The 18,478-nt window shown below is 36.0% G+C and overlaps 1 protein-coding gene across 1 annotated transcript in view; it reads right to left on the bottom strand.

Moving 5' to 3' along the window:
• The window catches only part of LOC120768755 (lachesin), a 78,720-nt gene that overhangs the window by 48,163 nt on the left and 12,079 nt on the right, over positions 1-18,478 (bottom strand). The window contains exons 3-4 of the mRNA XM_040095527.1: positions 11,544-11,729; positions 5,327-5,522 (exon numbers count right to left, since the gene is read on the bottom strand). Of these exons, the coding sequence (XP_039951461.1) occupies positions 5,327-5,522; positions 11,544-11,729 (382 nt within the window). The remainder of the gene's footprint in view (positions 1-5,326; positions 5,523-11,543; positions 11,730-18,478) is intronic.

The raw sequence follows: 18,478 nt of genomic DNA on the forward strand, positions 1-18,478 counted from the left end.
GCAGAGAATATCACTGCTGTTGCCGAGAATGTCATGGAAGCGCCACGTTCCACGCAAATGGGTATCAGTCGACGGTGTTTTCATCGAAGTTTGGTACAAGATTTGAAGATGTTTCCGTACAAAGTCTAGACGGTGCATCAGCTGTTAGCTGCTGAACGCCAATCGCGTCTAACATACGCTCAAGCCATCCTTAATCACCACCAAGAGGAAGATGATTTTTCATCAAAAATAATCATGAGTGGTGAAGCCTATTTCCATCATAGCGGGTACGTAAATAAGCAAAATTTACGCTTCTGGGGTATTGAAAATCCGCATGTAACCTACGAAGGGCCATTACACCCGCTCAAAGTCACTGTATTGTGTGCTGTTTTCGCTGGAGGAGTCATCGGCCCTTTTTCTTCGAAGACGTCGCGGGCCAAACGGTTACTGCCACTGGTGAGCGCTACAGAGCAATGATCAACGAGTTCGTTTTGCCGCAACTTGATGAACTGGGATTGGAAAACATGTGGTTTCAACAGGACGGTGCAACGGCACATATTGCACGTGCCACAACCGGTATGCCGAAGGATGCATTTCCCGGGCGCCTAACCTCCCGTTTTGGCGATTTGAAGTCGCGGGTTTATGTCAACAAGGCTCAGACTCTTGCGGCTGTTAAAGATAATATACGTCAAGAATGTGAGGACGTATCGCCGGAAGTTCTGGCCAAAGTGATGAAAAATGCCATAAGAAGGGCTGAAATGACAATCAACTGTAGCGGCGGCCATTTACATGATATCATATTCTCGACTTGATGTAAAACAATTTAAAAGACTAAATAAAAATAATCCACAGCAGAATCAAAGTTTTTAATTTTTTAAAAAAATTACAGCCAAAAAACATCGGAAGGTTATTTTTTGAAAATACCTGAGATTCTAACCTCTTAAGTACTTTGTATTACGATTGCTAGCTTCACAAGACACCTGAAGAAACACTACTTCATTGCTTGCCCTACATATGTATATGTACATGTAAGGTTTTCAAAAAGCTGTTGAAAAATTTTTTGCTAAATATCGGCCTACCACAAAGGTTTCGGTGCGACATCAACATACCTTACTAAAAACTACTAAAATTAATTGTTTTGTAAAATTCGTTTATGCTATTGACATTTCGAATTTAGAAGAGCTGAATGTTTCTGAAGAAAATTAGTAATTATCTCAAAACTGAATTTCATTCTCAGAAAACAGAGTCTTCTTCTTTACTGACGTAGACACCGCTTACGCGATTATAGCCGAGTTAACAACAGCGAGGCTTGTTGTTCTCTTTCATTGGTACAGTTTTTTACGTGGCGGGTCCCAAACCCAGCGCACAACCCTGTGGAGGGGATAACAGAGTCAGTATGGCATAATCTCTTACCACTATGATTTTCTGAGTCTAACTGTTATATTTATATTTGAAACAAGCAACACCTGACTTGGTATTGCTCATATTTCTAATATAAATTGATGATACTAATGAGACCAGATGGTTCAGATTATTTGAGTGGGCAATAATATTTAAAACGGTAATAGGTTTATAGAAGTCGCCGACATTTCGAAATTTGTTAGTTTTCGTTAATCACAGGTTTGTTGGACAGATATTTGAGATTTGAGGAAACGTACTGTCTCTTTAGTTAACTGAAAATTCTTAGGTTAAAATGAGACTCCCAGTAAGCTATTGGCTATCAATAAAAATCGAAAATTTGTGTGTATCTACTTGAAGTTTATGTTGTTATGAGTTCATCACTTTGAAAAGTTTTAAAGGCTTACTTATTTAATATGTTTATTAATCCTTTATAAATCCTTTCCCACATTGTTCTGCTATAAATTAATGAATTTAGTAACGGTGGGTTTAAGTTCAGTGGAGAATTCAGAGGGGTAAATTTCGCCCTCCCAAAGGCTAAACGGCTTATTACTAATTTTACTACTCTGAACAAATTTTAAAGTAACAGAAATATATTCCAGAATTTAGCCTTTTTTTTAGAAACAAAATTAAAGACTGTCTCTATTTTTGAATATAATAATAATGCTAAGATACCACTAAAGTAACATATGTATGTAGTGTAGCAGCGTATGCAGAATAAATTGTTAATAAATCCAATCAGATCCGTAACTGAAATTGAAACAGATTCTGCATTCAGCTCCATCTGTAATATGTTCGATTGATACATTATCCTTGGTTTATCCTCCAAGTTTTCCAACATAGAAATGTTAGTAACTGGAAAAATAAGGAAATAGCAGGAAAAACAGTTACCCATCGTAGCCATGCGCAAATTTCAATTTATAATTGGTATTTTTTGCCTAAGTGATATTCCATCTCTTTCACTCAGCGTGATCGAAGCGATCGATCTGACAAAGACATCAAATATGATAGATACGTTGCTTGTAAAGTTCCGAAATCGAAGGCAAAACGCTAAGGAACATGATTGATCCATTTATTTAGACACAAAAAATGGCGGCAGAACTGAAAATTGACGAAGAAAACGCGAGAAAGCGCGAAAATTTCTGCGTGAAAAATTGTAAAGAGTACTACATACTTCTGCTGGATAAAATCGGCGAAGATTTAAATTACCTTTAATATTTACTCCTTATTGTCTGTTTTACCCAAGATTAGCGATTGCAGAGTAGGTATGTAGGATTCCTTTTATATTTCGGTATTTGAGAGTCAATGAAAATCGATTTATCGCTTTTCCAAACCTTCTCTATTAAGATTTATACACTTTTGCAAGCGTTTGAACTAATTATCGAGGCACAATTGCTACTTTGATTGAGGTATCTCCAAAACATGCCTTTTTGGAAGCATTAACCGCCTCTTCAAGTGTCGAAAAACGTTGACCTTTAAATCGATATTTCGAGTGCTCGAAAATGCAGTTGTTTCAATCAATGTGTAAGAGCTAGCTTTGTCGTGGTGACGAGTGATCCGTCTTCGGCGGTTATTATTCTTATTTTTTGAAAGACAACTGGCAAACAAATAGTTGTATACCACTCAGAATATAGTGCTCTGCGTTGTTCTAGTGGCATGGTTGCGACATGTCAAGTTTTTCGAAAAACAGGTAACTATTTGCTTGGAATTGCTTCGAAAATTTTTTTAGATTCGACTCATCATGAAACATCCATACAGTCGACAGCTGTTCACGTTCGGCCACAATTGCTCACCTTTCCTTTCACCATTTTATGGACGTGTTTCGAAGCAGCACTCTCGTATTTTGTTAACATTTCTTTCGACCAATCGACATCAGTCTTTTTATGAGCGGTTGACAAATTGTGTGCGATCCAACGTGAACCAATTTTTTTACAGTCAAATGTTCATACAGTATTGAATACATATATGGTATGCTAGTTCACTTATGCCTAAGTCGTCTCAACCTCACTATAAGTCACATGACGGCCTTGCAATGTAAGTTTGCGCACAGCATCAAAAGTTTCCGGAATAACAATTTATTATGAACGATCTTCCCGAAATTCGTCTTTGAGTGATCTACAACCTCGATTGAGTTCACCATACCATCGATAAAAACTGGCTCTTGATGTTGTTTCATCGCCCAAAATTGAATTTAGTTCATCTATTCTCTTTTGAAGAGCTAACCCTCGTCGAAAGTTTTAAAAAATAATCACTCGAAAATGTTCGAGATTTAGAACCGTCTTTTGGTCTTGAAGAATATTTTAAGTTACTGTAAACAACGTATGTCAAAACGTTCTGAGTATGCAAACCATCAAAAGTGTCGAATTTTTGGAAAAATACTTGTGAACTATAAATTGCAGCCCTAATGTTCCCAAATGCCGACATATGAAAGGCAACCTACATAGAGTGGTCGCTTAAAAAATCAACTAGGCTTTTTGGAGACCCCTTGTTATACCACCGAAGCTAAAGTCCTCTTATTCATATCTCCTACTAGAAATAACCCGTGTTTCTGATGAAATTCATGGCTACCAAAAATTTTATCTATGCAAACTCTGAGACGTCATCAAAAAACTCTCGTCCGGTAGTTACAATTATTATGTAAGGCCTTACATTCGCACATAACATGTTTTATAGTCTCCTCTTCATCTACCTCCTGACAGCTTCTGCTATAGTCGTTATTTGGTGTTTCTGCCAAACGCATATCTGCCAATTCTTGTCACGTTTTTTTGCTTGTTAGCAAGTCATGGATTGATTTCACCCAGACACAGGTACATTTATAACCTATTTGTCGATTAAATATTTGCAAGCAGCCAGAGGCATATACATTTCCGCTTTTTAGGAGTCTAATTGTAGTGTAGTGCCTGTTAGGGCTAGTTCATAATTACAAGGGATATCACTGGGCCCTGGAAGTCATTGCAGGTTTATCGTGAAATGAGGTGTTAGATCCGTTAGAGATCGAATCGTTCTTTGAATACCATTGACGAAGCCCTAAAAGACTTTAGTGATTTCAAAGCTGCTTGGCTATCTGTATAAAGCATATAAATACATATATACTATAAACATATCAGAACAATAAGACTTTATTTGGTAGATTTTATATATCAAAATGTCCTTCCGTCTACCAAAACACTGCAGTGTCTTCCAAGCGGAGATCACGGCTTTTAATGAAAGACACAACCTACATTCGATTATCTAGTTTGGATCCATGCGTAATAATGCTTATTATTTCGCCCTTGTCCACCTCGCCATTTTCTCTTTCTTTTCTGGATGATTATATTGGGGCCGAGTTTAAATTCAATTTTATAGGAGAAGTATGTTGGCAGTAAGTGTAAAAAGACGTTCTGTGCTAGACTTGGCGTTGTTCTGAAAGCTCCACTGATGGAAATACTAACTTCCCATTGTATGATTTCCATACGTCTTACCGCATAATCATTTTCCGTTATTGGCCACCGTACGAATATACCGTAAGTGATAATCGGCCTTACAACTGTTGTGTAGAGCCAATAGGCCATTTGGGCCACACCATGCTTAACCAAGTGTAAAGCGCTGAAGCTGCTTTCATTACCCTATAGTCTAAGTTTTGTTTCCCTACATATTTAAAATTAGTTTAGCGGGAGCATTCTATATTAGCGGTTGAAAGTCTATTAACATTTTATATGTGGATCGATATAAAATATGGATGTGGACTATTAAAGTGATCTCGAATGATAAATAATGACATACGTAATGCTTTTTTCATGTATTTATAATTTTCTCAATTCTTTAGGAAAAAGAACTACACAAGGTACATTCATACATATCTATTTATGTTTTTTATATAATGTGTTAAAACACATACAAATTTTAGCAACTCGGCAAAAATGTTTTTTTAACTACTTCCTTCAATTCTTATACTCATGCATAGTCTTACCTTGTTTCTCTCTTGTCTCCGTTCGTAGAACTATATCCTTAGCGCCCTCACGTCGCCATTGCACAGTCGGTTCAGGGACGCCTGTAGCACTACAGATGAGCACGATTGTGCCACCTTCATTGCAGATACCCTCTTCGAGATTTTGTTCCGGATGATTTAGAATATCCGGCGGCACTACAACATCCAAATAGCCAGACTGCAGTTGGTGGTGATGGTGGCAAGTGCAAGGATTGGTGCAAAATGTGAACGAATGTGGAATAAAAACACATACACATAAACACGTAAGTATACTAAGCATTACATGGTTGGTGCAGTTGAAGAATGAACATAAAAGAGATATGAATAATTGCAAAAATACAAAATAGAAAATAGTCATACGACAAATACTATTAATCACTTTAATGTTAAAGATAGGTTGGAGTTAAGTTACTAGCAGGTTTTTCTGGAAATTTTGAAATTGATAATTTCACATAGAATAACTACTAGAGCTCAGTTTGCCTCTCATAATGCATTGCAAGTTTCTCAAGTTATTCACGGCATGTCAATATGCGCATATATCCGAACCGACGAATCATAGGCTATCCACAGAAACTATATAATACGGTTGAAAGGTTTGCTTGAAAAATTGCTTTGAAAGACAGTCTGAAATTAGGCGTTAATCTTCCACTTAAAGACTGTTGGTTAAGTGGTGAAAACTCCGGTAATCATCCACCTGTATAAGGCATTGCAACTCACATACCAAAAGACCGAATCTTTTACTAGAAGCGGTGATATAGTATATCTGAAATCGAACACATCTTTTCGAGCAAAAAATATTACGTATTCTTATCGTGTCCGCGTTACAATAATCAAAGAGCGGAGGTAGAGGTATTCATTGAAGAGCCACTCACTCCAGAAAACATTGTTCTTCAATTACACTGGTAGACACAGTAAACAGTATTTTCGTATCACCCACAGATATTCTGTAACTTACGGCTTTAGATTTCACAATACATAAAATTTCATTATTATGCATCATCTCATATTTCCACATGATCAGGGATTTATTCGGTTTAGACCGGTTCTGCGTGCTTGTTTTGAAGTAAACAGCGTACTTTACGATCATTTTATTTTATAAAATTTTTCAATAGACTAACGGTGTCCGAATCGGTTACGTGTTCTACAAGTATATTTGGATAGAAAAACGTTTTTGAGTTCACATTTAAGATTTTTAGGTAGAATCTAAAGAACATGTTATATACTGCTATTTTTTGCCCTACGAATATTAAAGGTATTGGACCGAAATCTAAACATACGGTTAAGTACTGTAATTTACCATCAGCTTTAAGACCTGTCAAACAGTGTACAACTTCCTATTCCAAAAGCACCAGAACCTTGGAGTCTCGTTAAAGAACTAGAGCCACCTATCGACTGGTGTGTTAAAATTTAGTATCTTTATAGATTGTTTAGTGAGAATTTCATTTATTGGAAGTGAAGTTACTGCGTTTTAAGTGTCAGTATGTTTGTGTTATCGGTGCGAAAATGAACTTCGAACAAAGAGCCAACATTAAATTTTGTTTTAAAATTGGTAAAACTTTTACCGAAACGTTTCAATTGATGAAATAAGTTTATGGCGATGATTGCCAATCCCGTAGCAGAGTGCACGAGTGGTTTCAAGGTGTTCAAAGTGGTCGTGAGGATATACATAAACGACGATCAACATGTGGGCCAATCAAAATCCGTGATCACCGGAAATTCCATCGAAACTGTGCGTGAATTCATCAAAAATCAGCCGAAATCAATATTGAAATTCATGGAAATGGAATTGAACATCTCTGAAACATCGATTTATCGCATTTTGACCAAACATTTGGGCTTACGAAAGGTGTGTGCACAGTTTGTTCCGCACAAATTGACTGACGACCAAAAGTTACTCAGAATCCAACATTCGAAGAGCGATTATTTGTCCAAAAATCACATTTTAACTATTAACCACTCCTCGTATTCACCTGATATGGCACCGTGCGACTTCTTTCTCTTCGGAAAAATGCATTTGCCCATGAAAGGAAAGCATTATGTAGACGTAGAGGCCATTCAAAAGGCTTGCACCGGCATACTGGCAAGTTCGACATGCTTTTGGACCGTGAAAAAAGCTGTATTGAAGCAGAAGTAGACTGTATTGAATAAAATAAATTGGTTTTGCCGAAAAACCATTTTTTCTTTTTTTTTTAAGTCCTGTTGACTTTGGAAAGCACCTTGTATGTGGAGACCTAAATGTAATAGCTCTTTTTCTTGGAATGCAACTAGGATATACGAAATATTGTTGCTTCTTTTGCGAATGGGACAGCTGTGTGAAGACTGTCATTATGTACAGAAGCACGTACGTTAAGCACTTACTCCCCGACAAAAAAACGTTAGAAGTGAACCTCTAGTTGATCCCAAAAAGGTATTACTACCACCTTTGCATATTAAACTGGGTTTAATGAAAAATTTTGCCAATGCAATGGCTCAATGAAACTGATATACGAGCCTAGAGTGTCTCTAAAAGCGTTGTTAAAAATTTTCTTGGAAATGTTAAAGCTGACAATTACAAAGATCTTGTGACTGTACTACTTACCAAAAATCGGCATTTATTGAAAATCGGGCGTGGGCCCGCCCTCTAATAAGTTTAATGTACATATCTCTTAAAGTACAATATCCAAATTCGGCTGGTTAAAATATTATAGAAACTTCAACCGACAGTGGGAAAATGGATCATAACCCCGCTCACTCTCCATATAACGGTACAGTTCAAAACTACTAAAAGCGCAATAAATCAGTAATGAAATACGCCATATACATTAAATTTTACCCCCAAAATGATAAGATAGGTCTTTAGTTGAGCCGTGGTAAAAATTGATCGATGGGCGTGGCACCGCTACCTTTTTGGTGCAATCACATATTTCGGAACCCGACTAACCGATTTCGACTATATTCAGTACGTGCATTATTATCAAATTCCTATGTCACAGTGTGAAAGTCGGCGAAATTGGACTACAACCCCGCCTACTTCCCATATAACATGAATATAGATTCCACTAGATTCTTTCAATTTCCAATACAAAAATTAAGAAGTAATTAATATAAGGGGAAAAAATTTGTAATTCCTTTAAAGTATGCCACCTTATGACCATAAATTGTCCAGATCCAAATAAAGTCCGTAGTTACCGATGTCTGGACCCCAGTACCTATAGTTAACTTTTGACTGAAAATATCGGTCAATGTGTGGGATATGCAGTGGAAATTTAAACGGAATCCTTGCCGGATAATAGTAATTCTGTGTATCAAAAATGGGTTGAATCGGTCCCTGAGCCCCTATATACCTAATATAAAGGTTTTCGAACTTCCAGGTGTCATTAAACTGGATAAGTCAGCCAATCTTAGAGTTTTTTCAATGAAAATTGCCGATCATGTTTTAGTCATAACAGTATATCTTTGTGCCTAAACTAGATAGAATTGAACGAAAACTTGACCTAACCCCCATATAACTATTTCGAACATCCGGCTGACTTTACCCCATATGATTGGTGATTGTATCTGACGCACCTTAATAAAACTCAGGGAACATTTTTTAGTATGTTGCATGATAACAGTTAATCGATAAGGTCGGGTCGATACTATCCCAACTACCACATACTACATATAATAATTTTCGTTTTTCTAACAATCCTTATACTGAATATGTTTGCATAAGTTAGATTTAGTACATGTATATATGAAATTGTCAGCTTTTACATCTTAAGGTATTTCGCTGGCTTTTATTCTTGCAAGTTGCAATGATGTTAAACAACGCGACTACATACTAGTCTCAAAATGTTATTCTACTTGGGACACTTCTGTTACGTTCTGTAAATCGTGAGGGTGACAGAGTTTCGTTGTGTTACATATATAGCAGACATTTGAACTATTTTTATGCCCTGAACAGGATATATTAAGCTTGTAACACCCGGAAGGAAACGTAGGAGAAGATACAAAACTTATATATATATGTATATATAAATAATCAGCCTGATCAGTCGAGTCGATTTAGTCATAACCGTCTCTATGTCCCTCAGTTTTACAGATTTCATCTCCTTCTCCCCAAGAAGTTCCTCCTTTGTCGGATCCGCCGATATTACTGTAGTATATAACTTCCATACAAGCTGAAGGAACGGAATCTAGTGCATGTATGAAAAACTTTTGCATTTAACATATTGTCTTCTTTGGTATGTAGTATTGTCGAAGGAAATAATGGAATCGATGAAGGAATTGTTCACATCGGATTACTATGGCATATAGCTGCCATAAGAACTAAATGATCGAAATCAACTTCTTGTAAGAAACCGTTTGTGCTTGTGAAGGGTATTATGGCATCGAAGGACCCAAAGTTAACGCATTTTCTTTTTTGTAGACAAAGGTCAAAGTAATAATTTTCTTGCTTCACAGTAAAGTTATGCCCACATTTTATTCTCACACTCCCACAACTGCTTAGTGTTTTCTTTGAAAGCAAATTTATGATTACAAATTACTAATACGTTGATAATTTATTTCCGCATGAAATTTTCAATTATTATTTTATTACTCCACAAAAGCTGGGCAAAGGCAAATTTATGTATATGCGATAGTAAAAATTCATTTCAAATACATGCCAAACAAACATTTGGCCCCCATATCAATAGATAATTGAATTCTGCGTACACTCACAGGCAAATAACTACATGAATTGCACGGAAGTGTGCACATAAATGCACACATAGACATACAAGCATATTTGATTGGAATAATCTAAGGCATCGATGAGTGGCCGAGCGGCAGGCATGAGAAAAATATTCATGAGGTGGCCCCACATTATGGCTGCGTTATTATTATTGTACCATACTTTCGGGCGAGTGTGTGTGAAGAGGACAAGTGTATGGCGAATACAAGTGTATGTGGTTTGAAGAAGTTTATATATCGTATTGTGTCTCTGCTACACTTCAACCCTTTATCTACCCTTAGGCGTATGCTTTGAGCTATTAGATAACTCACATATGGCTTTAACGCCTGACATTCACATGCACATATATGATGCTTATGTGTTTGTAAGTGAGTACAAATTGATGCATATACGTTTATTTGCTGCATATGTGTATATATTTTATTTTATATGCATTGTATAGCAATGCATATGTGCGCTGATATGTGCACACCTTTTGATCATCTATAAGTACAAATGACCGCAAAATATTATCACTAACTGTATTATTATTTCAGTCAGCATGGCTTTAGCATGGCTTCCGAGACCGATTACTGAAGCATAAACGTAGAATTATGCGATAGGGCTGACCAGAAGCGACCTTCGCACTTGCATAGTTAAGCTCAAACATATCACACATGCATATGTACATATATAATATTTATCCATTTGTGTGTATGCAAGTGTGTGCCTGGTGATTCTTAGGGATTATTATAAACATATCATATTAATGTATATTTATGGATTAGTTGAGTATTCGTCGATAGCGACACATGCCATGCTTATGCTATTTTTTCCTTAGCACAAATATTGTTGCTCATACGCCATGGCGTCACTGAAAGCCCTCAAGGCTTTGGATAGAGTAACATCATTTGAACACCTAGCAATCGTTTAAGTGGGCATGAGCTACTTAGTGGCGCATATTGAAGCTTTACGTATAACAAATGGAAGAATGCTCATGGTATCTTCGTTGTAAAGAATGCTGTAAAGCTACCAAAGTTGGTTGGCGTGTGAATTGCGTTGAGATTGTTGCTATTGTTTATCAGCTACCAGCTAAGCTTAAATAACATTGGTTCGTGTAACGAAATGTTAAAGTTGAGTGGATAGAGCAAAGATGGCTTACACTTTAAATTACAGGTCACACCTCGAATTATGCGCACACATATACACATGCACACACATATATTTAACAAAAACGTGTTTGGGATTGCCAGCAGCTGAGCATATGCTCTACTACATACACACATACTCAGGTATGTGTGACTTAACGGCTTAAGTTACTCAACTCCCAAAGCGTAGCTACACGTTGTCTCAGCCGCTGACTTAGTTGTGTCCAGTTGGTTCTGCTGCATGCTGCAGCGTCCTGCCACCAACTAAGTCCTTCATTCCACACAAAGTAATACCTTTATTATCTACCCATTTACTTAGTTCACTACCGGTCAGTTTCATTTTGTTAAGGTTGAGGTTTTAGGTGAGTTTACTTACCAGACTCTTCATGGGATCTGTGTTCACCTGGCACATGTAGCTGCCTGAATCGTTGAGCTGCACGTGGGATATGTGAAGTTTCCAGGTGTTGTGCCCATTGTGTGTCACTGATAATCTGGGATTAAGTGACACCATATGGGTGTGAATGCCGAGTATTGCTTTCGAGTCGGACTTAATCCAAGCAACCTGAAAAGTATACATAAGTTGATAGAAAATACACACAATACATACATAATATATAAGCAAACAAATAAATATATATTAATGTCGGTGAGTATATACACACGCTCAAACTACGCTTAACTTATACAAAATGAAGGCAAAAGCAAACAGCAAGTGGTATACAAATGTGTGTAGCGCGACTGTTATTGCAGAAAAGGTTGCCCTCACACAAACATACACACACACACATACATATATGCTGAGGTGTGCTTGTGGGCGCATAAGTGCGTTTAGTAGTAGTCTGTTGCATAAATAAAAACAAAAGACCACGTAAGAGTGACCACAAATACACAATAAACGATAAAAGAATAGTCACGTATGCATGTGTGTGTTATTGGAAATCGTTAGGGTGGTGCTTACATATGCTGGCATGGTAAAATTATATGAAAATTTAAGTTATTTTTATTGTTTTCACAGGTTTCATTGTCAACGCTAGCTTAATATTGAGCTCGTACAGAATTTGTAAGGCTATACTCGTGCGATCTTCATAATTTGTTCAGAGGTTCTAGCGTTATCTTGGACAATAATTCATGCCAAATTTCGTGAAGACATTTTTTCATAAATTTAATTTTGGTCGGTTAGTAAAATTATCTAAACTTCCAGTAGTAGTTGGAGGTGCTACCGTCAAGACCACTTTGCAATGTACGAGTAGAGGTGCTATAGCTCAGACCTTGAAAGCGTTGAAAGCGTCACCACTAGGTAGAGCAAGCATTTCTACGCTCTCTAAAGAATTCCAAAAGTACTATGCCGGCGATAAAGACTAGACCGATGACAAACCCCAGTAAGTAGGCATGAAGCCAAAGCAAAATGCAAAGCTGCGGTCAAAATCCTCGAAAGATCAAATCAAGTCAAACCAAATGAAAGAAAAAGAGGAAAGGTTGCTTACGAAAAAATAGAGGAAATCTGAGCATAAAATGAGTTGCGGCCGTGGATCCGAGACTTGCAAATCGGATCGGGAAAGAAAACGCAGTAAAAAGAAAACTGTGTCCTGAAAGCAAAACAGAGGTACCGGCTAAATGACCCACAAAACGGAGGACGCTGTAGCCAAAACGTCAGACTCGATTGGAAGAAACGCTCAACGTCCTGGACTGCCAGCGAGATAGCCAGGATGTGTTTAATCGTGTCATTTATTGTAGAAATTAAACTTTTTCTTCATACAATTGGATAGAACCCGGTCAACTTTCGATGTAAGGACGACCCATAAACTATATCACGTACTCGATTATACTCGGGAACATGTTTTCATGCAAATTATAAAGGTAATTCAGACACAGATCGTCATAGAATACCCCCTTAAATTCTGGTAGAATTACGAAAGTCTTCATATGTTTTAGGTAAGAACTTGATTGGACCGAGAACTTAGTTCATAAAATATCGGTATTATTCAATAATTTAATACCCAATATTCTGCGTTGACCTCAAGTTGCTAAGATATCTAAGTTACCTTATGTGAAATATTGTCATCCGATTTTATCTAAATTTGGTATTAATGTAGAAGCACGAAAATATTCATATTAGGTGTTTGGGGGTAAAAATCAGTATTGACCCGACTATACATATCCGGCTTATCAATGGCAGAAGTCGATGCTTTCTGAATTTCGTTAAGATACCTTACAGTTTGACTATGATCGATTTTAGGCACAAAGATACACTGTTATTAGAAAGAGATTCACTCTGAACTCGAATAAAATATCTTATATTATATAATATATTGACCGATATATGCCTTACAAAACTAACCGCATATTTGAGAATCTTTGTATGAGGTACATGTACTTGCCCCGATTGTACCTACCCGTTCATGACGCAAGGGTTAATAAAAAAATATTCTTTTGAATTTTAAACTATTACACTACTGACCCTACAGATTGCTGATATTTTCAAACTCAGCCGTAAGCACCGGGGTATACATTTTCGGTTGGTGCGGCCTTGAAAGAGTTTAGTTCGACGTCGATAATTTCTAGACACGAGATACTAAGAGATACAAATTATTAGAATTTTGAATTGATTCCTTAGAAATGAAAACAAAAATATTTTTAATAGTGAAAACTATACAGGGTTTGTCCTGAAGGTGATAGGACTGATTTTCTTCTGCTGCGACTGTACTTCAGAGCATGCGCGCACTTATGGATTCCGTGGAGGGAATTCTTAGCTAACGAACGAGCGGCTGGTCTGTGAGTTGTGTAAGCCAAAAATGCAGCACTCGTTAGAGCAGAAGCACGCGATTAAATTCTGTGTGAAGCTCGGTAAATCTGGGACTTGGGCTGGGAAGAGGTCGTTGATGAAGAACGTGCTGGGAGACCTGCGACTTCGGCAAACACCGACAATGTGACTAGTGTGCGCAAAGTTTTGAACTCAGACTGTCGACTAAATATTCGCTTAATTGCCCAGATGTTAAATTTATAAAAAATTGTGGTTCATGCTATAGTAATGGAGCACTTGAACATGCGCAAGGTGTGCACGAAAATGATCCCAAAAGTGCTCACTGACGACCAGAAATTGCGGCGAGTGAAAGTGTGCTAGGAAAATTTGAAGATGTGTGAATGTGACCCCCAATTTTTGAATAACGTAATGACAGGTGACGAGTCATGGATCTTTGAGTATGATTCAGAGACAAATAGGCAATCTTCCTCTTCTTTTGAGACGACAGAGGGGATCCAAGCAGCATGCATCTCGGCTCTCAAGGCTATTCCGGAGAATACCGGCGTCAATTCAATGCTTGGAAATCGCGCTGGCAGCGCTGCATCGACACAGAAGGAACCTATTTTTAAATCGACTCAGTCCTATTACTTTCCGGACAAACACTGTACTTCAAAATCACTTTATTAATATTAGAAGTCTTATAAAATATCATTTGCTATTTGTCATTGCTTCTCAAAACACGGCAACAATTTTCGCCGAGCAATTGGCGGTGTACCAAGTGATGATAGATGAAGTGTACTCCTTTTCAGTTGGATTGAAATTTAAAAGTTAACTGAGATAAAGTAAACTAGTTATTTTAATAGTTAGTGCTAGATTTACTAGTTATTTACAAAGTTACAACGCGCTAAGTAATATTAGTAATGCTTAAAACGTACCAAAACACTTACACTTGATTGTATAAAGCCAAGAGAAATTCACACAGAGAATCTTACTGAAGAACAAGTCAAGATGTTATGGCTTATTACGTTAGAGAAGCGCATAAACATAGAAACTTACCACATTACAGCACATATGTAGCACTTATACTTAGTATTACTTATATGTATCCTTAAGGTAATTTAAGATAAACATATGTAAATATGCATGCTACGGGATGATATAATCAAATATGTTCATTTCGTTCAGTTATTATAGTTGTTGATATTTAGAGAGTGGTTTGGTACTAAGAAAAGACAAACATGTATCTAATTAGCTTCGAAGAGCTAGATTTTAATTTTCGGCCTAATAGGTCTTTGAAAGTATATCGCAATCTTTAGAAAGCGATTGAAGGATGATAAAAAATTATTTGGTGAACAAAAAATAGTTTTTTGAGTTTCTAACATATTACCAGTATATTTACAAAATTGAGAAAAAACGAAACGTTTCCTTATGAAGTTATTTTAAAAAATAATTATTTAATTTATAGATATAAATATATCTATTTAGATCTTATTTTCGTTAAAAATGCACTTGGTACGTTTTCTCTGTCATCCCACCAGCTTTGTATATATGCACATAAATACCTATTTATCTCTGCCACCATATATTCATTTGTTTGTGCACACGAAACATATTTATGCTGACATATAAATTAGACGAAGCATAGCCTGGAGTCGCATAAATAACTCCTTTAAATCAACAGCTTAAAAGAGCATAAGGATACATTCACTCCGAGAATTGTTCGTGTATAAGCATAAAGAGTTGAGGTGTTACACATTCTACATATATAATAGTATTGAAACTTAGAAAACCCGTTTTTTGGGATTTGGTTTACTTTTTATTGCTCTTTGGTGAGACAATTGCTATTTATTGGCTTTATACTCTTCATGAAATGCGTACTGTACACTAAGTCTTGCAGAGTATTTTAAGTGAAAATCAAAACTAGCTGGAACATATTTTTAAAAGTAATACTTTAGGTGAATCAGTTGGTCCCAAAACTAAACTAGTGCCGTTTTGGTAAAAAAAAATATATATATTTATACTAGTGGAACCGGCCACGAGTTGCTGTGGTATACATTTTATACTAATATTCATATAATAAGCTATTCAGTGCAGTGAAAATTTTATTTACGAAAAAAGACGAAACCGTTTTTGTCGGTATAAGAATCCAAGGGATTGTACTTGAGGTTTAATTTAGAATATGTTCATACAAATAAAGATCATTGGAAAAAATAACGAATTTAAGGCTGCCTTCTCAATGTCTGGTTACCAGCCTTTTTGTCCAGTTAATAGAGTTTTCCGCTTAATATATTGCATTTAGTAAACATCAACAATTTGTGCGACCGGCCAAAGTACATGGTTAATGGAGATATCCGCTTAATAGAGCGCCAATTTAATAAAGCTTTAACTGTATTTTTTATTTATGATTTTTTTTACTATCCTATCTTCTAAGTTGGCTCGAACTGGACACAGTGTGCCAAATTTTGCTAAAATCGGTTCAGTAGTTTAAGAGTCCATCGCGGACAAACAACGTGCCACAAAATTTTTATATATGAAGACATGTTTCAGTAAAAATTAAAAGGGCTGTGAGTACAGATTCGAAATTAATATTTATTTTAAAACTTATTCTAGTGAATATGAACAAATAACTAGAAGCACAACTGCGTGAAGTTAAACTCCAGGTGAATCATAACCTGAAGGGAAGTGAATTTATAATTGATCGGAAATGGCTAACTCGGCAGCATTCTCCAAATCTACATGCGAAGTTATGTGTCATAGCAATACAATAATAAAAATCTCAGAAGAGCTCATTCAAATTGTTACTCCTATTGAAAATTAATGTCAGTAATGGGTTTTGAAAAAAATTACAGATTTCGCTAAACAATATGCAATAGCAAACATTTAGTAACTAACTAAAAGCGTTTATACGAAGGCTGCTATTTATATTCTAGCCTAAGGCAACACTAAGTGTTGCCAGGTGCAATCTGACATTTCCATTGGAAAGTTTGACATTTTTTAGCATAACATCACTCAGAGCGTTTGAAAGAACAAAAAAGCTTTGTTTAAAATTACGAAGACAATATAACAACTCATTTAATTTGGAAAATATCATGACCTGAACCAAACAGGTAAGAAACCCTTATACCTGAGTGTAGCCGATTAAGTATTGAGCAGGAAAATATGTACTTACAATAATGATGGAAATTTGACAATTCGTCATGTTGTGTGTCGTAAACTTTTCTTCTTAAGAAGATTCATAGATTGTAAACCGACGACTATACGACTATTTATTAATAACAAAAGATTCTTAATATTGTGAGATATATGTATGTGCCGTTGAATCGCGAAAACTTCGAAAGCGATGAACGTTCGAAAGAATAAATATTTCGAAAGAATAAATATTATAGATTGGTATAATAAAATTCTTAACTTTGGTAGAAGTATGAATAGAGGTTAAAAAGAAACATATTATTTTGCATTGGTTATGTTTTTACAAACTCTTTTCTATTGAAACTAGAGTAATTTCAATACAAAAACTTTAGAAACTTGTCTGTTGTTTCCTCATATATTATACATTTTTGAACTTGCAGGAAGAAGACGGATTGGTTACATTACTTACAATCTCATTTCATTAAAAATAATGTTAAGTATGGAAATCGAAGACACGATAAATTATTCTTTAAAAAATATTTTTCGGTTTTTATAAAAATATGAGTAAGTTGTCTAAGTACTTTTCTCAGTTCTCTTTTATTTTAGTTGGTAAATCAGTAAATAAAATTGTCATGTCAGAAAATAGTGAAACATTTTTTTACCCTGAACAAGGTATAATAAGTTTGCCACGAAGTTTGTAACAGCTTAAAGGAAACGACGTTGACCCTATAATATGTATATCTATATAGATGAGCAAAATCAAGTGCTGAGTCGATTTAGCTATGTCCGTCTGTCTGTATACAGACAGCGGCATACTAGTCTCTCAGCGATTGAGATAGCGATCTGAAATTTTGTGCTCCTAATTATCTCATCCAAAGCTGATAAGCAAATAAAGTGCATGTGTGAAGAGCTTTTCAATACGATTTTTTATCTTCAAAAAATTTGGCATGGGTTAATGCCTGAAGCAATGGTGCAACCTCGCCTCCGAAAAAATTATTTAGAACGGATTGCTATAGCAAATAGGTGCCATACAAACTGAACGTTCGGAATCAAGAGCTTTTATGAAAAATGTTTCATTTGACGAGATATCTTCACAAATTTGGTTGGGTTATTTTTCAAGGCAATAAAGTAATTTCTCAGGAATGTTTTCAGATCGGATCAGTTTAGTATGTAATTGTTATACAAACAGAACGTTTGGAAACTAGTGCTTGTATGAAATCTTTGGTATTTGTGAGGTTCAAAATAAAGGAATTAAAAAAAAATTTAAAAATCAATAAGATTATGTTTGGTGCGAAATCAATGAGGAAATGAATATGTGCGCGTACATATGAAAAGCGGCTGAAGTATTTATATTATAATTTTTATATACATTTATTTCACCTATTAATATTTATATCAGTTCAAGCATATTATTCACAGTTACTGTTACTGCTCTCAGCCTC

The sequence above is a fragment of the Bactrocera tryoni genome, chromosome 2 (assembly GCF_016617805.1).
Source record: "Bactrocera tryoni isolate S06 chromosome 2, CSIRO_BtryS06_freeze2, whole genome shotgun sequence".
Classification (NCBI taxonomy): domain Eukaryota; kingdom Metazoa; phylum Arthropoda; class Insecta; order Diptera; family Tephritidae; genus Bactrocera; species Bactrocera tryoni.